General features: G+C 44.7%; 1 protein-coding gene across 1 annotated transcript in view; it reads left to right on the top strand.

Annotated features, from left to right (window-relative positions):
• LOC128584555 (transmembrane protein 132B) overlaps positions 1 to 24,798 on the top strand; it is a 432,556-nt gene that overhangs the window by 328,173 nt on the left and 79,585 nt on the right. The window contains exon 4 of the mRNA XM_053589531.1: positions 61 to 247. Within this exon, the coding sequence (XP_053445506.1) occupies positions 61 to 247 (187 nt within the window). The remainder of the gene's footprint in view (positions 1 to 60; positions 248 to 24,798) is intronic.

Below are 24,798 nucleotides of genomic sequence, written 5' to 3'. Positions count from 1 at the left end.
CTTGCCTTTCTGCTGAGTTCTGGATTTTAAATTGAACTTTAACATATGTTTATTTTCCAGAGCAAATGGCTCCTTCTATGAGATCTTGCAAGTGGACTTTGGCATTGATAACAGCAGTGGCCTGGCTGGGGCCCAGCAGATTACCTGGCAGGTTGAGTACCCCATCGAGGACTCCATGAGCGAGCTGGTCGTCTCCGAGATCTTCGTCAGCCAGACAAGCTTTGTGGGCATCGTCCCTCTTGCAATGGTGAGCAATCGGGGGCTTCAGAAAAACTATCATAAAGAAGTTGTCTTTGAATTATTTTAATATTCAAAGAAACACAACACATTGTATAATGGGTTATTTCCCATGTACCTGATGCACATTGTTTAAACAAGGAAAATATACTTCAACTGCATTTTATATACCTGTTGTTCATAATGGCTCCTTGGAAACCATTTGGGGTCTGTTGTGTAAATCCCTTTTCATTTGTGGATATTGCTGAATGATTTCCTGGGGAGCCCTTGTTCTTTATTGTCTCACTCTGCATGCACATCAGGACCAAGCGCTGACCTGAGTGAGGATGGTTGATTCCAGTTCAACCCAGATTAGGAGGTTGGGTAATAATATTTACTCAAAGTCCTTACCATTGTGCGCTAGTCAACTCACCATGGGTTCTGAAGCTGTTGGCACTGCCTCCTCCTCTTCTTCTTCTTTCACTTCCTCTTCCTCTGCTTCTTTTCTTTCTTAATCCCTCCTCTTCCTCCTCCTCATTCTCCTCTTCCTCCATCTCTTCCTGCATCTCCTTATGAAGGAAGATGTGGAAAGATGAGTGGTAACCAACCCTGGATTATTTCTGCATGAAGTAAGGGCTGCTCTAACAAATCCCCATAAACGTAATGATGTAAAACTCACAAATTTATAATCTTATACACTTCTGGAAGTCAGAAGTCCTAAGCAGGTTCACTGGGCTGGGTCAAGGTGTCAGCAGGACTGTGTCCCTTCTGGAGGCTCTGGGGGAGAATCCATGCCATGCCTTGTCAGGTTTATGGAGGCTGCCAACATTCCTTGGCTTACGGTCCCACATCACTCCCGTCTCTGCTTCCCTCATCACATCACCTTCTCTGGCCCTCCTGCTTTTCCTTCTTTTTCAAGACCCTTATGATGACATGGGGCCCACCCAGAAAACCCAGGACGTGCTCTCCATCTCCTGGTCCTTGACTTCACTGACCTGCCCACTCTGAAATTTGTACCCCCGTGCTTACTAGCTGCATGATACTGGGAAAGTCAGTTAACCTTTTGGAAGCTCAATTTACTCATCTGTAAAATGCAAAAATCATATTGCCTGCTTGCTAAGTTTTGTGAGGATTAAATGAGATACTGCAAGTAAAGTGTTTGCATGTTGGCCTGACATATTGGGTGTATTCAGTGATATTTAGCTATTATTATTTTCATCACTGCCATCATATTATCTGGCTATATGTAGGTATAGTTGTCAAACTTTCTGAGAAGGTCAAATAGAAGTTCCACTTCAGGATAGGTGATGGATTTTCTGACTGGAGGGAAGAAGGAGTCTTATTTGATGAGAAGATGCAGCCAGAGGACATAGGGGTGCACACAGTTGGTGAAGATAGAGAATCACGAAAGGTCTGGGAGTCCATGGGGGGCGGTGTCTATTAACCGACTGTTTGGGAGCATCAGGAGAAAAAGGGGACTCTGACCACATTCATTCATTCTTCCTTCCTTCCATTTCCCCCTCTGTCCTCCCATACATTTATCCAATCATTATGGAACAGATATTTACAGAGCATGTACTATGTGCCACATCCATCACTTTTTGGTGAATGGACAGAGAGAAAATGGAATGGATGGAAATTTTGGAGTTGAAATCACCACACCTTGGAAGCCATTTGTGTCTAATATTTCCATTTCCAGCTAAGCAGCACAGATGGTGAAAAACTTCAAAAACGCCTTCTTCAAAAGGGCTGTCTAAGGAGAGGAGTGTTGCAACCCAGTGGTAATGATGAGTCCTGCATCATCTTTACCGTGTCTACAGTCTTTTTGCTGCCCTCCCTGTGGTTGGGTGATACAAACTTGCCCTCCCTGTGGCTGGGAGATATAAACTTGCCCTCCATGTGGTTGGGAGATACAAACTAATATGTCTGTTTCTTTTCTTATTTTTTTTTCTTTGAAAGCGTGAGTTTTCTTTCTTCCTTCCACTGTGTCCCTTCTCTTAGGCTTTCTGTCCAATTACCGAGCTTTGAGCTTAGAGATTTATTTCTGTGGGTGGCGTGCAGCTCAGGGCTGCAGCCCCACCCTTCAACTATAGTTCTTAAAACTAAAAAGCCCCAGTTCCATACATGCAGATAAAAAACACATTATCTCTCTCTCAAAAAAAAAAAAAAAAAAAAAGAACACACTTGTGAGTTTCTAGGCAACTGGGAACACGAGCTCAGCATAGGCTAGAGCAAGAGATAATTAGATTCCTTTTTAGCCACGTTGGCCTGAAACCTTACAACAAGGCCTGGGCACAAATACTCCTTTATTTCAAACCGTGTTTGTGTGCCTGTTTGGTGCCAAACTCTGTTCTAGTCGATGGCGATGAATGAAGCAGAAAGGGTCTCAGTGCTCATGCTCACATTCCAGGGGAGGGGGCTGATGAGCACAAGAGACATGTACAGTTGACCTTTGAACCATGCAGAGTTGGAGGCACTGACCTCCTGCATGGTCAAAAGTGCATGCATGACTTTTGAACTTAACTACTAACAGCCTACTGCTGACTGGAAGCCTTCCCAAAACCACGAATAGTCGATTCATACCCGTTTTTTATGTTATATGTATTGCATGTTGTATTACAAGAAAGTAAGCTAGAGAAAAGAAAATGTTATTAAGACAATCATAAGGAAGAGACAATATATTTACTATGCATTAAGTGGAAGTGGTTTGTCATAAAGGTCTTCATCCCCGAGGTCTTCACATTGAGTAGGTTAAGGAGGAAGGGAGGGGTTGGTTTTACTGTCTCTGGGGTGGCAGAGGTGAAGGTGGTGGCAGCAGAGGCAAGTGCAGTTGGTGGGGGTGGGGGTGGGGAGAGGGTTCTCCAGCTTAGATGAGGATGTATAGTCCCAAGAGCAGAGCGGTCCACCCTCTACCACCCAGCTGGCCCCTGGGGCTGTGGAGAGAACGGATCCTGTCACCCCATGGGACCTGGGCCCTATGAACCTTGAGAAAGACTGCCCCCCAGCCTATCTTGGGACTCAGATTCTGGACTGAGTACAGATCTTGCTCCTGACCCTTGGCAGCCACATGACACAGTGTGGGCAACTTAACTGTTCCCTGACTCTTTTTCCCCACTCTGACAGTAACCCAGGATTGTGGAGATTGGAAGTCACATATGGCAATTACTCACTCAGAGCCTGGCATGAAATTGGCTGTCAAAACGCAGGAGTGACAGTGGTTAGTTCACATCAGTAGCCTATATGGCAGAGAACAGAGGTGATTTCTGGTGCGAATGTTAGTCTGGGTTCACTAGATTGGACAAGATACCGGTGTGCTGTGCAGAGAAATTATCTCAGCAGGTGCCTGGAGAGCAAGGGTGGTGGGGCACCCAGGGTGCTCAACAGTGGATCCCAGCCTGGGAGGCAGGGACTGCATTTTGGAAAGGCCTGTTTCCTTTCCCTTTAATTATTAATACCTGAGATAGCTGCTGCTTGCTTCCATGGGAGGGTAGGGGACAGAATCTTCTACTACCCCAAGGTGAGGCCATGTGAAGCTGTTTTATCTGATTTAAAGGCACATGGATACAATCCACTCACTTTCTCCAAATACAGGCTGCTGGGCCAGCAGCTGTGATTTACCCCGCTTTGCCATGTTGAAACTCCCCAAGTACCCAGGAGGCCCTTAATTTTCTCAAAATGACTCTGCCTGGTGGCCCCAAAGACCAACAGTGGATCCAGTGGACTTGAACCTTGTTAAGCTCCTGCTTCCTGTCAAACTGCCTGTCTCTGCTTGCCCTGCCTCTGTCTGTCCTTGGCTCATTTGCTTTGCTTGTTGTTGAGATTTGGAGGGAGGTGGCCTCTGTCTGCAGAGCCCTCAGTCCTGGGGTGGGGGGCTGTTTGACCCCAAGGAAGGTCCAGCGGATGTCACAGGGGCCCCTCAGGGTCTATGCCAGCTTTGAGAGGTCTTAATTAGGAGGCACTTCAGAAAGTTCTGAGAGCTTGTGAGTCTGTTTCTTGTCCTTTTTTTCTTTTTAAAATCAAACTAAAGAGTGCTCAATCCATCTTCCTAAGCCATCACAGAGGAGGCTTAAGTGCCAGCCAACTGCCCCTATTCCAAACGCCTTCCCCAAATTAGCTGTTGCTTGTCATTTTATTTATTTTTGTCTAGAACTTTATCTTCTTCTGTGTCTACACAGATGTGCCACACACATACATGGGGCTGAAGGACAGACAAGGTACTACTTTGTGTGGGGGTGTGTTTGAAACAAATGGCATTATGTTGGATATAGTATTCTGTGCCATCAATGATGTTTCTCAGAGGCTTTCTGTGTCCCTGTGCATAGAGCTGCTTTCACAAACTTCTGCACAGCATTCTGCAGTGGGCTACTCTGTAGGTGGTGTTTTTGTTTTTGCCATTTCCCTACTGATGAATGCTTAGGCTGCTTTCATTTCTTCCTTCCTTCCTATGATGTGTCCTATAAAGCTCCCTCTGGCTTGGAGGTGGGAAGTGGAGTTTATGTCACATGCCAAGTGGTGTTCTACTGGAGCCTGGGCTGAGGCAAGAAGAAGGAGACCTGTCAGTGAGCAGTGTCTGTTTTGGGATGCTATATTAATTTCCTAGGGATGCAGTAACAAACTACTACAGAGCCTGTAATGCAAATTTCTTACTGTTCTGGAGGCTGGAAATCTGCAGGACGTGTTGGCAGGGAGGCACTCTCTCTGGAACCTTCCGGGGAGGATCCTTCCTGCCTCTTCCAGGGTCTGCTGGCTCCAGGTGTTCATAGCTTGTGGCCACATCATGCTGATCTCTGCTGCTGTCGTCATGTGTGCATCGGTGTCCTGTCCTTAGAAGGACACTAGTCATTGCTTTTAGTGCCACTCTAATCCAATACAACCTCATTTAAACTAATTGCATGGGTAATATCTTATTTCCAACTAGGGTCACATTCTGAAGTTCTGGCTGGGCATGGATTTTTGAGGGACACTAACCCACTATAGACACAGGAAGCAGAGTGGCTACATGTACACCACGGACGTGCCAGCTTAGATCTGGGATAGCCCAGTCACTAGACCTTCAAGCTGTACAGTGAGCAATGAAGAGCTGGAGGATGACTCTAGTGGGCTGTTATATTTTCAGGCATAGACTAAGCCACATGGAGTCACATTCGGTAGTGTTGACTAGACTCTGTTTATCTAGGACAGAAAAGAGCTTGGACTGTCTTTTTTTTATTGTTGTTGCAGTTGTCACTGCTGTTTTAACTGGCCAGGGCCAGGTTCAAACCCACCACCCTCGGTATATGGGGCCAGCGCCCTACCCACTGAGCCACAGGTGCCGCCAAGCTTTGACTGTCTTTGAAAGTCATTTTTATGGAGCCCTGACTTCCAAAGCCTAAGCAGAAGGGCTTTGCTGACCACCCCCCAACACCCAGTTTGTCAGCATGATTGCTTTTGGGACCACACACAATATTTGGCAGTGTCCAGGATAAACCAAAGTCAGTTCTTTAGGTTCTTTTATATATCAGAAAGAGCAAGGTGTTTTTGCAAATAGCCATAACCTGAGTTATATACACATGGTTTTGCCTGATTGAGCCGCCCTGTTCACAGCTGAAAGGAGCAATTTTAAATTGTCAAGGAGAATGTGTGTCCAGTGAATACACTTTACAAATGGCCAGAAATAACTGTCCTTGTGGGGTGAGATGAAAGCCATGTGCTCTGTAAATGTGGCTGCATGCACTGGCTGCAGCGTGGGCCCCAGCCTTGTAGATTCCTAGCCTGGCAGGTGAGCTACCCACGGCTGAGGATTGTTCTAGCACGTGCTGCCTGTGGAGCTATTTAGTAAACCTATCACCATGGCAGCCCTATGACTGGATTTAGATGTTATGCCATTTCCCAACTTATATTCCAAAACATATCAGTATCATAGGGCTGCTCTTGGAGAGAGTGAACTGGGATCAGCTAAGTGGAAAAGAAGGGAAAAGGTCCATTAAGATGTTTGTCTCGGTTGACCTGCCTCTAGCTGGGAAAACCTTTTAGTGATATATAATTTCCAAGGGTGAAAGAGAAAAATAGACCCAGCTGAGTGAGATCAGGAAAGAAACTGGTAGTTGTTAGTCAGAGGAAGAAAGTGGTGGAATTCGGTCGGCGCCTGTGACTCAAAGGAGTAGGGCACCGGCCCCGTATCCCAGAGGTGGTGGGTTCAAGCCCAGCCTCAGCCAAAAACTGCAAAAAAGAAAAAAGTGGTAGAATTCCAGGTGCTTCAATGCGAGGAATGCAACATGAAAAATGTTTAACGACTCTGTCAATACCATTAATATTTCTGGCCCAGCTAGCAAAAACAGCTGTGGTGCGGCACATCCATCAAAGTCCTTTGCTCTGGATTCTTCTGCTTTGTTGGGTGAGCTCTGAATGATAAAACTGAGAGTGATGGTGGGAAGGATTTTATGTGTTCCCATTTTGTGCCCCTTTAAAGGTGGTAAAATAATCAGGAAACTGTATCTCAGATAAATTCCCTGTTGACAGGTGAGCTACATTATTTTCCACAACTGGGAGTTGTGAATATGCAGGTTGTCCATGAGTACTTTGACATCAAGGTGCCTCCTCCAATCCTCGTTCAACGTGGCAAAACAGGGTCCTTCCAAGGAGTCACTTTGCCGTGCTCTGTACTGTCCCCAAAGGGAGAACCCCTCCTCCACAGCCGCGGAAGTATGGAAACATGTATGTCAAGCTGCCGGAGTTCAAATGGGACCTTGCTAAAGCTTTGTGACCTTAGTATCTTGTCTGCAAAAAAGGACATACAGTTCCTACCAGAAGAACCTAATACCAAATTATTGTGAGGATGAAAAGAAGCAGTACATGTACCAGGCTTGTCACATGCTAAGGATATAATAAATGTTAATGGTCTCTTTCTTATTTTTGCTTAAAGGAGAAATACTTAAGAACAAGGGTGAAATCTGACATATTTAATAACAGGGATGGCCACTAGCCAATCAGAATAGATGCAGCTTGTAAATAATTATCACAGCCTCTGCCATTGTCATCCTAGCCTGAGAAAGACAGCAAGAAAATGTTCTTAAACATTTCTCCTATGTGGCTTTAATTTTGCATACAGCCTTGACGGAGTTTTTGAAAAGCTTCCACTTTTTTTCAGAGGGGAGTCATGGGTGACAGTCCTTAGTGTACCCACTAGATGGTGCCATCAGACCAGGCTGGGGCCACACCTGCCCTGCGTTCTCTCTTCCCTCCAGGAGCCTCCTGGAACACCTGCCCCGCGCCCCTTCCTCTCTCCAGTTAACTCCCTGCTTCCTCACTACCTTAGATTTCTAGGGATTCCCTGTTTCCCCCTGAGTGTCAGCAAATGAAGGCTTCCTCCTGCAGTCCCAGCTTGTACTTAGCACGGCTCCTGACACCTGGCACCTGTCGGCCTAGAAAGAGGTCCCTTCCCCCAGCCAAAATCTTAAACATGCTTTATTGTTTTGATTTAAAATGTTACATGCTCATTATAAAAGTTTTAAACAACATAGGGAAAAATCAAAATCTCAGCACTCCCATATGATGGTCAGTGATAGTGGAGAATCATCATTATACACATCTGGTTGATGTCCACATGTGTGCAGAAGGATGACTCGCTTGCTGGCTGCAGAAGGACTCATACTTTACAGTGAGAACATGCTCTGCACGCTGGGTGCTTTGAAGTGCTAAGGCCCCCCTTTTACTTATATTTAAGAGAAGACTGACAAATCCAATGTGATATTTCTGAACTTCAAAGAACAATCACTATGAGAAATAATGGTTTTTAAAAACACCTTGGTATGATGTAGAGGGGGGGGATTTTTTGGTTAAAAACAAGTCCATGATTGGAGCGATCATTTCAAATTCTCTAGTTTAGAGAGAATTTGTGTATGAGACCCAGCCAGGCAGGGGCTGAACTGACCTGAAAACCCACATTTCCTAAGTCCCCAGTTCTTTCCAGTGAACTATTTGATGGTCAGTGATAAGGACGATGGCCATTTCTAATTTCAGTGACACCACTGTTGGATGTCACCACCTCAGACAGGACACTCAGACTTTAACAGATTCCAGAAAGAGTGCGATCAGCTCTGAGACAGTCACTTGGCTGGAAGCCACTTGCTTTTCCACCAGGAATTCCTTCCAGTTCCATGGGCAATCGATGAAGTTCCTGCTCCCAGCCCATGGGCTGAATACTCAGTGATTCCACTGTGAGTTCCAGTTCAGAGGGCATCATTTGTAACTCTGAGAATAAGCTGCTCACGCAGTGAAATTCCTGTTAATTAACTCAGCCAGCAGCCTTTGTTTCTGGAAACCTAATTTGTGGATGGTTTACTAAGCTTCTGGTAATTCCAGGGATCAAGAGGTTCTTCAAGTCCCATCCTTTGTGTTGATGGAATCTCCTGCTGGTTTTCTCTGTGTCAGCAAGTGGTACCAGGGGCTTGGAATAAAACTTTAGGAGTTATCCAGGTGCCTCTAGATTTTCAAGCCTCCTATTCAGCCCATCAACAAGTCTTAGTGGCTCCAAACTCCAAAATATATCCTGAGCCACCCCCATCCCGCGGGCACCTGAGCCAACTGCCACCATCTCTTACAGGATGACCACCGTGGCCACTGACTGGTCTCTCTGCTCTTCCCCTGCCTTATTCTGGTCCTTTCTCCGCTCCACTTCCAGACTCTATGAATTCACTATACAGATGAGGAGTCCTCTGTTTAAAAATCTCCACAGGCTTCTGACTGTACTGGGAATTACACCCAAGTTTCTCGCGTAGCCTCTTGAATGCTGTGTGTTCTCTCCTGCGCACCCCTCTCCCCTCTTTCTCACCCTTTCCAGTATATTCCAGCCACTAAAATGATCTGGTTATGCCTGAGTGTTCGCCCACGCACTGGCTCGCTCTTTGTGGGAATGCAAGCTCCATGAGGTCCCTTGTTCCCCTCCGTACTTCTTTGGTGAGTGATTGGCAGCTCTGGTTATTATCTGTTTCACTCTGAGTGAACCTTGGCATCAGTCACTCCTCGTATCACCCTACGATGCTCTTAATATGTCCAGAATCTCCAGTGTCATCACCCCTCTCATCCTAGCATTGACGATTGGTCTTTGTTCTTATCAGTCTGGCTAGAGCTTTATCAATACTTTTAATGATTATATCAAGGGATCAGCTTTTGCTTTCATGGATTTTTCTCTATTTTTTACCTTATGTCATTCACTTCTGCTGTAATAGTTATTCCTTTTCACTGGCTTATCTTGGATATAATTTGCTCATCTTTTTCTAGTATATTAAGGTGGAAGCTGAGATCACTGATTTAGACCTTTCTTTACTGCTCTGTAGATATTTAGTGCTATAAATTTCTTCCTAAATTCTTCTTACATTAAGGTAATTAATTAATTAATGTTTGAGGGGCAGGGTCTTGTTCTGTCATCCAGGTGGGAGGGCAATGGCATGATCATTGCTTGCTGATGTCTTGAACTCCTGCACCTACGTGATCCTCCTCCCTCACCCTCCCTAGTGTCTGGGACTACAGGTGTGAGCCACAGCACCTGGCTCTCCCCATAAATTCTGGAATGTTGGGTTTTCATTTTCATGAAGTTCACAATAATCCCTAATTTTGGTTTTGATTTTTCTCTTTGATATTTGGGTTACTTAGAAATGTATTATAGTTTTTTCAATGTTTGGGGTAATTTCCCAGATATCTTTTTTTATTTTTATTTTTTTGAGACAGAGTCTCACTCAGTGCTGTTGCATCAGCCTAGCTCACAGCAACCTCAAACTCCTGTTCAGGCGTTCCTCCTGCCTCACCTTCCCAAGTAGCTGGGACTATAGGTGCCTGCCATGATGCCTGGCTAATTTTTTCTATTTTTAATAGAGAGAGGGTGTAAGTCTTCCTCAGGCTGATTTCAAACTCCTGAGCTCAAGGGATCCTCCTGCCTTGGCCTCCCAGAGCACTGGGATTATAGGTGTGAGCTACTACACCCAGCCTTTTAATTTTTTATTTTTGAGACAGAATCTCACTCTGTTGCCTGGGCTAGAGTACAGTGGTGTGATTACAGTTCCCTGCAACTTCCAACTCTTGGGCTCACATGACCCTCCTGCCTCAGCCTCCCTAGTAGCTGGGAGGTACAGGTGTGCAACACCACACACGGCTGATTTTTCTGTATTTTCTAGAGATGGGGGCTCATTCTTATTTAGGCTGGTCTCAAACCCCTGACATCAAATAGTCCTCTGGCCTTGGTCTCCCACAGTGGAGGGTTACAGGTATGAGCCACTGCACCCAGCCCAGTTATCTTTGTTATGGATTTCTGACTTTTAGGGATTTTTTTTTTTTTTTTTTGAGACAGAGTCTTACTTTATTGCCCTTGGTAGAGTGCTATGGTGTCATAGCTCACAGCAACCTCCAACTCCTGGGCTTAGGTGATAATCTTGCCTCAGCCTCCCAAGTAGCTGGCGCTACAGGTGCCCGCCAAAACGCCTGGCTATTTTTTGTTGTTGTTGCAGTTTGGCCGGGGGCAGGTTTGAACCTACCACCCTCGGTATATGGGGTCTGCGCCTTACCCACTGAGCCACAGGTGCCGTCCTGATTTCTGACTTTTTTTCATGGTGCCTCAGAACACATTTTATATGATTTGATTCCTTATATGTTTATCAAGACTTGCTTTATGGCACAGGAAATGATTTCTCCTGGTAAATGCTTTGTGTACACTGAGAAATACATTTGTCTGTTGTTGGGTGAAATGTTCTATAAATGTCAATAATGTAAGGTGGTTGATCATCTCCTTCAAGTCTACTACATCCTTGCTGCTTTTCTGCACACTTGTTTTTGTTGTTTGTTTGTTTTAGAGACAGAGTCTTACTTTGTCACCTTTGGTAGGGTGCTGTGGCGTCACAGCTCACAACAACCTCAAACTCGTGGGTTTAAGCGATGCTCTTGCCTCAGACTCCCAAGTAGCTGGGACTACAGGCACCCACCACAACAACCGGCTATTTTTATTTTATTTTTTTAAGAGATGGGATCTCACGCTTGCTCAAGCTAGTCTCAAACTCACTGAGCTCAAGCAATCCACCTGCGTCAGCTTCCCAGAGTGTTAGGATTACATGAGAGAGCTACTGTGCCTGGCCATGCACACTTGTTATATCGATTATGGATAGAGGGGTTTTGACCTATCCAACTATAATTGGAGATTTGTCTCTTTCTTCATTATAGTTCAATCAGTTCTTCCTCCATGTATTTTGAAGCTCTGTTACTAGATACATAAAATTTAAGATTGTTATATCATCTGGATTGATTGACCCTTTTATCATTATGAGATTAACTTCTTTGTCCATCACTTGCTGTGGAATCTGCTTTGATACTGACGTGGCCACTGCTCCATCCAGCTGGTGATGCAGACATCTCACCACCTCAGCAGTGACCTGTGGAGTTGACATCATCTCCTGCCTGGGGCGTGGCTAAGCTCTCCTGGTTCCACCCGTGCTCATTACAGTCTGTTTTCCACGCAGCCACCAGACACACCATCTGGCCTCTGCTCTCACATTCTCCTGTGTTCTCATCTCACTTGGAAAACTATAAATAACATATTTTTATCATGGCCCAGTAAACTTGACTGGATCTGGCCCTGGTCACATTTCTGCCTTCATCTTAGTCCCTCTGCGTCTTCCTTGGTCTCTCCACCCCTGCCACACCGGCCTTCTTGCTATTTCTCGGATGTGTCATGCAGGGTCCTGCCGCAGGGCCTTTGCACTTCCCATCCCCTCCATCTGGTTTTCTCTTCCTGCATATGTCTATAGGGCTTGTGTTTTCACTTCAGGTGGGCCTCAGCTTAAAACTCAGCTGATGAGAGAGGACTTCCCTGACCACACGGCTAGAATTATGAACCCCTGGCATACTGCTTCCATTTCTTTTTCTTTCTTTCTTTTTTTTGGGGGGGCGGGGAACGTGCCCAGCACATAGGCACAGTTTAATAGGTTTCAGCTATTATTATTATTAACAATCAGGCCTCAGGTGTCTGAGAAGAACTTGCCCATAGGTTGCTGGCAGAGAGTGATGCCTATAAAGGCCACAAGCCACGGAAACATCCACAGCAGTTTGACATGACAGTGGCCAAGGTGAATCTGGTCTGTTGTAGGCAGCAGCTGGTTCCCCAGGGAAAGTTCTCACTGAGACTTTATTGGGTACGTGGGCAGGTAGGCCCGCCCTTCCCTCTACTGTTCCCACGCAGGGAAGCATCAGTGTCGGTGCTGTAATGGAAATCCGAGGTTTCTATTCTCATTAAACGTGATGAGCAGCCTGATCCCATTTGTGTCCGACTCATTTCATCCAGTTATCAAGGTCCAGGCCTTAACAAAACCAAAAAAAAAATTTTAAAAATCCCCTTTACTGTTTGTTTTCCCTTCAACAGTTTTGTACCGATTTAAAATCATGGGATTCAAGTGAAATATGATCCATATGTCTCTGATTCATTTACTGATGAACTAATTTCAGTTCATTTTACTAATGACAGTAAAAATGGCTTTGAAATGACCAAGTTTCTACAAAGTCTCAGTCAGCATCCTGCTTATTTATACTTGGACGTCAAATACTTTTGTGAAATATTTTGTAGAGTGGCTGAGGGAATTTTCTGGGTAAAACTTTGTTCTTTTGTGAATCCATGGTGACTGCTACTGGGTTTTGTTTTTTCCCTCCTCTTCTTCCTTCTACTTTTTTCCTTGTCCCTCTTCTTCTAAGAGGTTGTCTTATTTGGAGGGAAGATTCAATAGAATTTGAGTTCTGGCATCTTACAAGGGTACATGCGAAACTTAGTCAATGTAGAATGTAAATGTCTTAACACAATAACTAGGAAAATGCCAGGAAGGCTATGTTAACCAGTGTGATGAAAATGTGTCAAACGGTCTATAAAACCAGTGTATGGTGCCCCATGATCGCATTAATGTACACAGCTATGATTTAATAAAAAAAAACAAAAAGAACTTGAGTTCTGAAAACTTGCTTGAGAGTTAGACTCAGCGTGGTGGGTGACGTTGCTGTAAATCTATCCAACAAGCCCAAGTTCCAGTCATACAAAACACTGGCTTCCTAGAAAACTGGGGCAAACACATCCCCAAGGCAAACAGGAGGAGGTGGGTGTCCAGGAGCTGGAGGGTAGGAAGGACATTGATAGCATGTTCAACCTCAAAGGAAAAAAAAAAAAAACACCCTAAAATTTCAAAACTGGGCATCAAATGGCTCAAGGATATTTTTTGATGTATTTGAAGAGAAAAAAAAAAAGCCTAGGGAAATTGGTTGAAATTTTTTAGCACTGTTCAAAAGTAAAAAAGAAAAAATCAAGGGATTCAAGGTCAAGGGTAGATTTTTGTCTTTCTGTTTATTTTTACCCTGGATTCTTCCCTCTGTCGACATCTGATTCTGTGCCATGTGCCATGGAATTTTCTCTCCCTAAAGCCTCTCCCTGTGTTCTCTGTTCTTCTCCCTACCTCCCCACAGCTGCTTTTCTCTGTCTATTCTAGGACCTGGACCCTCACATTCACTTTTTCTCACTGGCCTCCTGGCCCCAGCCTCCACTCTATCCCAGGGGAGCTTTCTAGAATTCAGATCAGAGCATGTCCCTCTTGACGACTCAATCTGCCCACAGTGATGCTGTGTTTCTGCTCATCATGGCTCTGCCTCAGTCTGCTCTTATCCCTGTCCTGTGCAGGCCTTGCTGTACCCTCCCCACTCTACAGATGGGGCAGCTGAGAACCAGATGGACAGAGTTACCCAGAAAGGCAGTGAGGCAGTGGTCCAGCCCAGAGCCCTCGCCCTTGACCATGGGGTGCCCCCTGGAGTGCCTGAAGGAACAAGTCCACAGGCCGGAAGGCCCTTGCGCCCCTCTCGCCCCACATCTCTCACTTCTCTCCCATGTGCTCTGGCCCCCAGCTTGCCAAACTGTGAGTCCACACGGCCATGCCCGCCTGGGCACAGGCTATTCCCTCATGGAGGGAACACCCTCTCCCCACAGCTGCAGCACATCCAGCGTGCTCTGTTCATCCTCAGGACCAGGCTCCTGGGTTCCTCTTCTGGGAAGCCTCCCTCACATGTGGGATGCCACTGTCTCTACCTACTTGGCACCCTGCCCCTTTTCTCCCAGTGACAGGGCCCTGATTTCTGTGGGACTGGCTTCCCCCTTCAATATCAGGAGTGAGCAGATGACCCGGACTTGACCCTTAGCCAGTCAATGATCCTACCTCTTTGGAGAGCATGGTGACTGACTGAGGGAGTGGCACACGAGTCAAGTGAATTCAATAACACTCAGTCCTGGGAATTTGGCTGAAATCACAAGTAAACAGGGGCTCTCCTTTCAGGGGTGTTGCTAACCACGTGGACCTTGGAGAGTGCCTCTAGGGGACATCTTGCTTGTCAGAGAGTGAAGCCTTCCATGGAATAAAGTCAGTGTGGCCGAAAGCACAGCCCAAAGTTGGGGACAGACTCCTGGAATAGGGCCATGCTTGAAGCCAGTTGCTCTGAATATTTCAGAAACATGAGTCAACAGTCAGTCTCGGCCCATTTCTGCCCGTCTCCCTCCCTTAAACCAATTTGAGTTGGATTCCCATCACTTGTCATGGAGTTATGAAGAAACATCATCCAAGGTGATCATCTTTCTCCTATGTGTAACCTCAGGACCTAGCACACACTTCTCCTGTTCCTATGTTCTCACCCAATTGTCATTTTTGCATTCATGAGCTCTGCTACTTGACTCTAAGCTTCGTGAGACCAGGGACAGTGGCTTCTTTATCTATGTTATCTTGAAACAGGCTAACAAGCAGTATCAAGTTGGCGTTGAAGTCATGGAATTTGAAGTCAATCAGACCTGGGTTCAAATCCTAGCTCTGCCACTCGCTGACTATGTAGCTTTGGCCAAATTCCTTATTTTACCTCCCCGAGTCTCAATTTCCTGAACGTTCATCTAACAGGTCATTAGAAAGAATGAGATCATTTCCACTGTCCTTAGCATAGTGCATGGCCTATACAGGCATTCAGTAAATGGTAGCCATGGTTACTACTGCACAGTAGTCCAATACAGTCAGTCCTATGAAAATCACAGACAACCATGGCAGTGGCACAGGCCAGGAGTGGGGACAATTCACACACAAATGTAGTCACAGTTACTGTAAGTGGTAGCTTTGCTCCTAGACACTCGGAGACTAAGGGCTAGGAGGATTTTAGGAGCTTGGGAGGAAATGGGCTGCTCCTATCATCCTGCCTCTGAGGCCCTGGCAACTGTCAGGGTAGAAGTGGACATGGGAGTGTGGGCAGGGAAGGAAATATACCCCCCCAGGGTAGACCAGCCCTCATCTCCTCACCATGGACTCAGAGCTAAGGTCCTTTCCCCAGGCAAGAAGCCTATGGTTAGAAGCTTAGGCACTGGAGTCAGGTAGTCCTGCGTTACCACCTTTCCAGCTGTGTGTCTCTAGGCAAGTTACTTACCCTCTCTGAAACTGTTTCCTCATCTCCAAAATGCCTTTATTAGAGGAAAAATGAAATCATGTACTTTAAGCTCTTAGACCAGTGCCAACAAAAGGTAACTCTTATTTTCAAGTATTAAAATAAAATCCATGAGGGATTCCAACTTCCTGCTGTCCTGGCACCTACACTGGCCCCTTGGAATATGCCCAGAGCATGGACTCCAGGATGGGCACTTTCAACCCTGCCCTGTAGGGCACTGAGGTGTCTGAGAGCATGGATGATGGGGTCTAGTGCCTTCCCTGGCATTCTGGCTCTCCCATGTGCTCCAGGTTCATAAGTGGGACTTTCTTGGAAAAAGGGACCTGGAGTTTAGCAGCTCTCTCCAGGGAGGTAAAATGAGAAGTCTTTTGTTCCCTGCTCATTCACAGATAGCCTGCAGCAGGCCTCCTGCTTGGGGGAGGGGTCTTCCATCCTCTAGTCAATAGGCTTTGTATCTGTAATTTGTTTTCTTAAATGCTCTTCCTTGGAGTTACAGCTTACCAAACTTCTTTCTTGGCTCAGGTCCCCACCTTTGGCTTCATGGAGTCCGATTCCGTCCAGTTTTTCTTCCTCTGCTCAGGACCCTCTGCTGAGGGTTGCTACCAGTCGGCCATCTTCCCAGAATTCCCTGCTTCCATTTCTTGCTTTATTTTTCTTCTATCAGCACCTGGAACAGGAGCCCACACATAGAAGTTCCTCAAAAAATATTTGTTACTTATTGGGAAACTTGAGTTCCAGAAGGCAAAGGACTTTTCCAGAGCCTGTTGTGTGGGAGCAAGGACTTGGAGCCCAGGGTGACTGTGTTCTGATTAAGAAAGAAGCCACCACTTCTTTCACTACCAGCTCAAAGAGTCCTGGCGTGGAAAGTTTCCAGGAGATTGGGTAATGGGTACTTATTTTTGTTAGCAACTTTTATGAGACACAGTTTATGTAGAGTTCTGTCTGTCCTGACACTGTCCCTTCTGACTTTGCATCTTGGGTCCTGCATCATGGGATGGATATTCACTAAAATGGCCTTTCCCATCATGTATTTTTTGGCACTCTGATTCCACAAGAAATGACGGGTTGGCCCTTAAGAAATGAAAGTTGTGGGTATCAAATGAATATGGAAGAGATTTAATTAATAAAGGTAAATATATTTTATTACCGTAAAACTTCTTAGGGCCTTTAACAGGCTAATGTACTTTATCAGTTTTACCCTAAAAGGTGAGAGTGTTGGAGTTTGGTGTTCCTTGTAGTAATATTCTCCATCAAATAGAGGGGAGAGACACAGACCGATGTGATTCTCTGGGTTCACATCAAGACTGGCATTCATTCTGAAATGAATTCCTGCTTCTTTGAAGTGCAGAGACCTTACCAGTGGTGGTGAAACATCGAGACTGGCATTCATTCTGAAATGAATTCTTTCTTCTTTGAAGTACAGAGAGCTTACCAGGGGTGGTGAAAAGCTACTTGAGATATAAAATCGTGTATGAATTAAAAAAGTTAACATGGTTTTGCTAACATTAGCACATACCTCCCACCTGGAGCGAAAACAGGACTTGAGTCCATGTTGCTGCTCAATTACAGGTAGTAACAGCAAGCACCTGCCAGGGTGGAGGTTAGGATTCTTGGAGGGAAAGAATGTCTTTGGATCATAGGCTTTTCCTCCCAATTTTTTTCATTTTGGTGAAAAACACAAAACATAAAGCTTATTACTGTGTTAGCCATTTTTAAGTATACGGTTCAGTGGCATTAAGTACATTCATGCTGTTGTTCAACCAACAAACATCCATACCCATAACTCTTTCCTTCTTGCAAAACTGAAACTCTGCCCCCATTAAACACTAACTCCCACTCTCCCTCCCTTTAGCCCCAGGAACCACCATATAGTGTTCTGTCTCTGTGATTATGCCTACTCTGGGTGCCTCATAGAAGGAGACTCGTATAGTATTTGTCTTTTGGGGAATGGCTTATTGCACATTGCATCAAGCCCTCTAGATTCACCCACATAGCCTGTGTCAGATTTCCTCCTTTGTTAAGTAATGTTCCAGCATGTTCTTGCAGAGCACATTTTGTTTGTCTATGCATCTGCCAACAGACGCTTGGGTTGCTTCCATGTTGTAGCTACAATGAATGAAGCTTCCATGAACGTGGCTGTGCAAATATCTTCAAAACGTTGCTTTCAATTCATTTGACTATATACGATAGCAGGCTTTTAATTAATTCCGGGTGTTGTGTATGGGGTGCCAGACAAGTGTCAGAAACACAGCAGATGTTGGCCTGTGTGCCGTCCTCCATTCTCGAGATGCTACCTGCTTTCCAGGAGATGAGAGATGGACATTTAGGATTTAGGAACATGATTCAAGAATGCAACTCGCAATCAGGCCATTACTGCAGTTGCATGCGACAGAAAGTCTGGATTGGCTTGGTGCTCGTAGCTCAGTGAGTCGGGTGCCAGACACATGCACTGAGGCTGTCAGGTTTGAGCCTGGCCTGGGCCTGCTAAACAACAATGATAGCTACAACCAAAAAATAGCCAGGCACTGTGGTGAGCGCTGGCAGTCCCAGCTACTAGGGAGACAGAGGCAGGAAAATCACTTAAACCCAAGAGTTTGAGGTTGCTGTGAGCTATGATGGCACAGCACTCTACGGAAGGTGACAAAGTGGACTCTTGTCTCAATAAAAAAAAAAAAAAAGAAAGAAAAGAAAGTCTGGGTAGTTGGGGTATTGAACACAGCTGAATCCAGGGACCCAGGAATGATTTTTATCTATTTCTAGGCTCTTCTTTTTTAGGAAATGTAGATAGTCTGTCTTCGTATGGAGACCCCATGGTGCTTGCAACTTAGGTTCAGTTCTATGATGATACAGTTGGCGCTCTGTGTCCCAGGTTCTGTATTCATGGATTTGACCAACTGTGGATGGAAAATATTGGACCAAAAGAATTACAATAACAAAAAAACAGAGACTGTAAACTGTAGGTGTGGTTTATGGGAGAAATTACCTAATACTGAGTAACCATGGCTCAGTGGAAATAAGGTGACCTTGAAGCCACTGAACTCTGTCAGGACTGTACTTGTGGCTTTCTGTCCAAGACTAATGATCATGTAAATAAAATGAGACAGAGGCTATTCTGCTCTGTGCTTACTGCCACCATACAAATTACAAAGCAACAAGAAGCCCTCTGTTATCCTCTGTAGTTCGCAGGGTCACAAAACCCCACACGTCATTTAGGATACATCCTTAAAACAGGCAGGACAGTGGCTCTTCATTTCTCAGCCAGAGGACGCCAGCATGGGTATCCTTTGGCTGATCAACATGAATTCTCTCTTCTTGCTGCAGTGCCTTGATAATCTTTGGGGGAAACATTCTTCCCTAACACACAGGCATGAAGTTTGGTGCAGATGCCAGGCTGTTTCAGCCACTCAGTGTATTATCTTTCCCTGACCCCTGTGATTGGTTCGTGAATAGCCACTGGGTTGAGATGGTCCAGTCCTCGGTCTATTGCTGGAATTTTTGACAGAGCTTCTGGCTGCCATCTTGCCACCATGAAGGGAGAGGCTGTGTAGGAGTGAGATCCTCGGGAAGGAAGCAGAGCCAAGACATGAGGAGAAAGATTCCTGGTGAGTTCTCTGAGTCCCTGAATCCAGTCGTACAGAAGTTGCATCTGTAACTTTCACTTGCAGGAGCCCACAGGTGACTGTGTTCCGATTAAGAAAGAAGCCAGTAGCACTTTCACGGGCAGCCCGAAGAGTCCTGGCTTGTAAAGATTTCTTTCGGGGGATTGGGAAAAGTTGTTAGCAACTTTTCTGAGGCATAGTTTATAGAGAGTTCAGTTAGGAGTTTTGGAATGGGTATAGAGCAGTGTAGCCACCACTACATTACAGATAGAGAACATTTCCATCACCTGCGAGGTTCCCACATCTCCTTTGTTTTTGGTAATAAATCCCTATCTCCATCCCAGTCCCAAGCACATCTTTCTGACATTACAGTTTTGCCTTTTCTGGAGCTTTACATAAATGAAGTATTAGTTTTTGATCTGGCTTCTTTCACTTAACAGTGTTTTTGACATTCATTTTTGTTTTTGTACACATCAGCAATTTTTCTTTTTAATGGATGAGTAATGCATGGTTATACTGCTTTGTTTATTCAGTAGTTAAAGGACATTTGGGTTTTTTCCAGTTTTTGGTGATTATTAGTAAAGGTGCTATTACAATTTGTGTAGAGATTCTGGTAATGTAAGCTTTTGTAACATTTCAGATTAATATATGGGTACCAATGGTTAGGTCACATTGTTTGCATTCTTTAGATAAAGTCCGAGTTGTAGTTGAGCCCTTTACCCAGGAGATGTGCCATATACCCCTACATCGTACCCATTAGGTGAGAACTTACCAAATACCCTCCCTTCTCCCCTCTAACTCTCTCTCTGCCCTCCTGTACCTCCCCTTACTTGAATTTAATTTGTGTGGAAACAACCCAGTTGCCCATCAACTCATGAATGGATAAACTATGGTATATGTATCATATTCCATGGTATACATATCATATTCCATGCCTATATCATGGAATATGATTTAGCCATAAAGAAAGATGAAAAGATGTAAAGAAAGACTACATCTTTTGTATTTACCTGAATGGATTTGATAATATAAGTTTCCATTTCTCTTGGGTAGATACTTAGAAGTGAAATTGATGGTATATACACTATGGTAAATACATGCTTAATTATGTAGGAAACTGCCGAACTTTACCAGAGTACCTGTGCTATTTTACGTTCCTACCAACAATGTATGAGAATTCCAGGTGCTCTACAGTTCTGGCAGTATGTGGTATTCGCCATTTGGGTGGGTGTATAGAGTTATCATTTTGACTTATATTTCTCTGATGACTGATGATGTTGAGCATCTTCTTATGCGCTTTTTGGCTGTTTATATATGTTTTCTAACATGTCTTTTCTAATGTGTCTGTTCAAATGTTTGCTCATTTTAATGGCTTATCTTGAAAACTAAGCTTCACTGATCATATGTTGTAGCAACTCTGGAATCTGTTTTGTTCCTCTGAAGATTTTTGGTCATTTTTTTGTTATTGTTGTTCTAGTAGGTTAGTTAATTTGTCTAGGTTTAAATTGCAAAATATTCCTCTCCTATTCTTCTGCTTTTAAGCCGAGACCTTTTCAGGTCTCCCCTGTGCCTGAGTAGTTTAATGTCTGGGCAAGGATTTGGAAAATATTTGTACTCAGATTTGGTATATCATCCTTTCTGTGGTTGCCATGCTTTCAGAGTTCCCCCACATCCTCCAGTTTCTCTGTAAGTCCTGATTTCTAGTTTCTACTACCTCAAGCTAATAAGTCTTCTTTGCCTTGCTACTATGCTCTGGAAGGTTCCAGTATATACCTGATAATCTTCTCTGATGTAGTTTTAGTCCCTGGAGAATAAACTCTTGTCAAGTTCCTGCCTGCTGTTGCTCATTTCCCAGTGGGTTCAAATACTGATTTTTAAGAATTTCGCACAATTTTATTATTGCTATTAGTGGGAGGAACAATCCAGTCCCTTCATTCTGCCATTAACAGAAAATCCCAGAGAAAAAAGATTCATGACCTGTGAGAGCTTCTCATGAAACCCCATTGTGTTTTACATGAGGAAATGAAGCATAAGAGTGGTTTTCCTAGAGTTAGTACAAGGCAGAATGGACTTGGCTCAGAATCCACACTGGCTGCAGGTGCCCAGCAGTATATCTGGACCCTGGCATCCGGAAGTGACCAGACACAGCCAACTTTGTGATTTCACTGTCAACTCCCCCCAAGTGAACTTAGTACCTGGGTAACAGCAGTATTTAAAAGAAACTGGTTTATGCTTTCCTGCTGCTTTTGAGAGTCCTTTTTGTCAGTAATGTTTGGATTATTTCTGTATTGAGAACTCTTCATGAATGGGAATTACTGTCTGGATAACTTCAGCCCTTCCTCTCCGCCACTGTGTCTCCTTGGGTCACTGAAGGTCAGCCTTTCCCCTGGGAAAGGCTCTCATAATCCTGACCATTTATAGAGAATGGATGGGTCACATCTGAGAAAAGATCTCTGAATGGTCTTGCCTGGCAATTGAATGCTCTTCCTGACAGTGTCACATGTCACTTCCTCTCATGACTCATTGGTTATCACAGTGATAGGGCTTAACCCAACCACCAGGGGGCCTGGAAGTACTATCCTATCATAGTCCAGATAAGGGCAGATATTTGGAAATATGTGGTTTCTAACAACTAATACTAATGCTTATAATGATTACCAAAATTCTGATTTTTTTTTCTGTTTGTTTTGGTTTTATTTATAGTATTTCTTTCTTTCTTTTTTTTTTTATTAAATCATAGCTGTGTACATTGATTGATATGATGGGGCATCATTCACTAGCTTCACAGACCGTTTACCAAGTTTCACATATACCCTTGTAAGATACACCGCTGGTGTAATCCCACCAATCCCCTTCCCTCTACCCACCTCTGATTTTTTTTTTTTTATTTTAAAATGTGCTTGTTGGGTCTACCAAGTTGATTTCCTGGTACTCTAATGGATTGTGAATTATAGTTTGAAAAACTATGCACTATGAGAAAATGACCTTTAAGCTGAGGATTGAAGGATGAGAAGACTGTCCCTTTGGAGTGAAAAGTGTGTGAGAGCCAAGGGATGGGGGGGACTCAGAGTGTTCCAGGAACTGATAAAAAGGCTGGTGGTCAGGATGCAGAGAGCCCAGGGGATGTGATAAAAATGAGGTCAGAGATGCTGGCAACCTCCCAGGGCCATAGGAAGGGTTTGAATTTTCTTCTATGAGCTGTGGGAAGTCACTGAAGGGTTTAGGCAGGGAAGTGACATGATTTGATTTGTGTCTGAGAAATAATCTGGAAGTCTGGCTGCCGTGTGGGAAATGTACTGAGAGTTACAAAACTCTCAGGTTATTGCCAAGGTCTAGGCCAGGTGTGACAGTGGCTTATGCTACGAAGGAGGTGGTTGGGGTCATTAGAAAGTGGAAGTACAATTAACCCTGACCCCTAAACCTAACATTTCTGACGGGAAGTCCCTGAGCTAGTTTCTTGTATTACCCTGTGAGAAAAGAACTTGAGATCTCTGGATCTCATCATGAATTAGAAATAATCTAATTGATAATCCACTGTATTTACTATCATCAGAGATCCCCTCTAAAGTTTCCTTTAGCAATACAAAATAGTCGACCCCAAGGAAGTTTCCAAGAATAAATTATTTGATATCAGCTACATTTGAAAATGTCACTTCATAGGACAGACTTGGTCAGCTGTTGTGACATAGTGTTTATCATTGTGGAGATAAACTGTGCTTGTTCTGATAACAGGCAGTGTGTTGAAACAGCTGCCAAGCCCTTATCAGGTTCATCTTCTTTATTAATGAAGGCTAATGATTCTCAGTGAGTCTGTTGCCCTGGCTCTGTTGAACCCACCCATGCTGGAGGTCTCAGGAAACTGGTCTCCCTTTCCCATCCTGCTTCAATGAGTTAAAGGGATCTTTGAGAAGTTGCTAATTCATGGCATGATAAGTAGGAAGTAATTGCAGTTGTTCCTGGTCTACTGAGAAAAGGTAGAAAATGTGCAAGCGGGTCCCTGAAAAGTGAACCCCAGGCCTGTTAGGAACCAGGCCCCACAACAGGAGGTGCGGGGGTGAAGAAGCTTCATCTGCATTTACAGCCACTCCCCATCACTCTCATCACTGCCTCTGCTCTGCCTCCTGTCGGATCAGGGGCAGCATCAGATTCTCAGGGGAAGGAGAACCCTACTGTAAACTGCATGTGTGTGAGGGATCAGGTTGTGTGCTCCTTATGAGAATGGAAGCACCCCCTTGCCCCTGGTCTGTGGAAAAACTGCCTTCTGTGAAACTGGTCCCTGGTGCCCCAAATGTTGGGACTGCTGCCCTAGAGAGTCATCGTAGGATGCAGTTGCACTGCAGGAAAAACCAAAGCCACTCATGCAAAATGAGTTCATCATACGCCTGGGCCCTCCCCATGCTCTCAACCCATCAGAAGGGACTCCCTCCCTCTGCTTAGCTGACTTTTCTCAGAATGTCTCTGTTTTATTTCTGTTCAAGGTTTGCCATGTGTCTGTTTTGTGGACGATAGTTGAACTTCATAACATGGATAAACTTCTACAACAGTAATTTCATTGCTTAATTTTACTTTAGTTGAAGTTCATTTTTGGGATTTTGGAATCTGATATGTATCAGTATTTGAAACCACTCTAATTGCATGGGGAGTGATGGGCACATTCCTGTACAGGAGGTCAGGAGAGGGGCATGGGGCCATCCAGCCTGGCTCCCACCACCCGGCCTCCCAGCCTACACATGTCTGAACATACTCAGGACTGCCACAGAAGGTCGCACAGGTTGTGCACTGCCCAGGGGCATGTCTGAGGCAATGTCATTTACAGCCTGGACATTGTAGAATTGGGAATTTACTAGTATAGTTTGTGTAGCAGGTGGCAAGAAAGTACCTTGTTCTGCCCAAATTGGTATATTATGACAGTTTTGTGAGAAGTGGAAGAGGCACCATTTTCAAATTTGCATAGCTCTTTATGGACTAAGGATAGATTTCTGCACTGAATACCCTTTAGAGAACATACTATTTCCTGCCATAGCCCAGAGCAGTAATTCACTCAGCAACATTTAGCAAATGTTGAATGAGCACCTAGTAGACTCCAGTCCCAGGGCTGGCCCATGGGATGCCGTGGAGAGCAGAAGCAACAAAGAGCCTCCTCCCTGCATCCTACATGGAAGGCTGAGGGAGGCAGCCAAGGACACACTAGGTCACGTGATCACAGCTGCAGCAGGAGCTCCACTGGTGAATTCATGGTGTCTTAAGAGCCTAGAGTGAGTTATGAGCAGGTGTGCTGGGCTCTGGGCTCAGTGGTGCTCTGAAGGTTGACAAGGTGAGGTCGGATGGTTCCAGTGGGGTGGAGTCTGCATGAAGGCCGAGGGCTGCCCAGGATGGAGGGACTTGGCCTAGAAGAAACAATGAATTTATACAGTGTGGGAACACTGACAGCCTGACTTTACCACTATATGATCAATACATCCACGTAACATGAAATTACTTGTACTCCCTAAGTATGTTGAAATTTGAAAAGTTATTTTATTTA

This window comes from Nycticebus coucang, chromosome 4, assembly GCF_027406575.1.
Source record: "Nycticebus coucang isolate mNycCou1 chromosome 4, mNycCou1.pri, whole genome shotgun sequence".
Classification (NCBI taxonomy): domain Eukaryota; kingdom Metazoa; phylum Chordata; class Mammalia; order Primates; family Lorisidae; genus Nycticebus; species Nycticebus coucang.
This window is presented reverse-complemented; position numbering and strand designations above follow the sequence as displayed.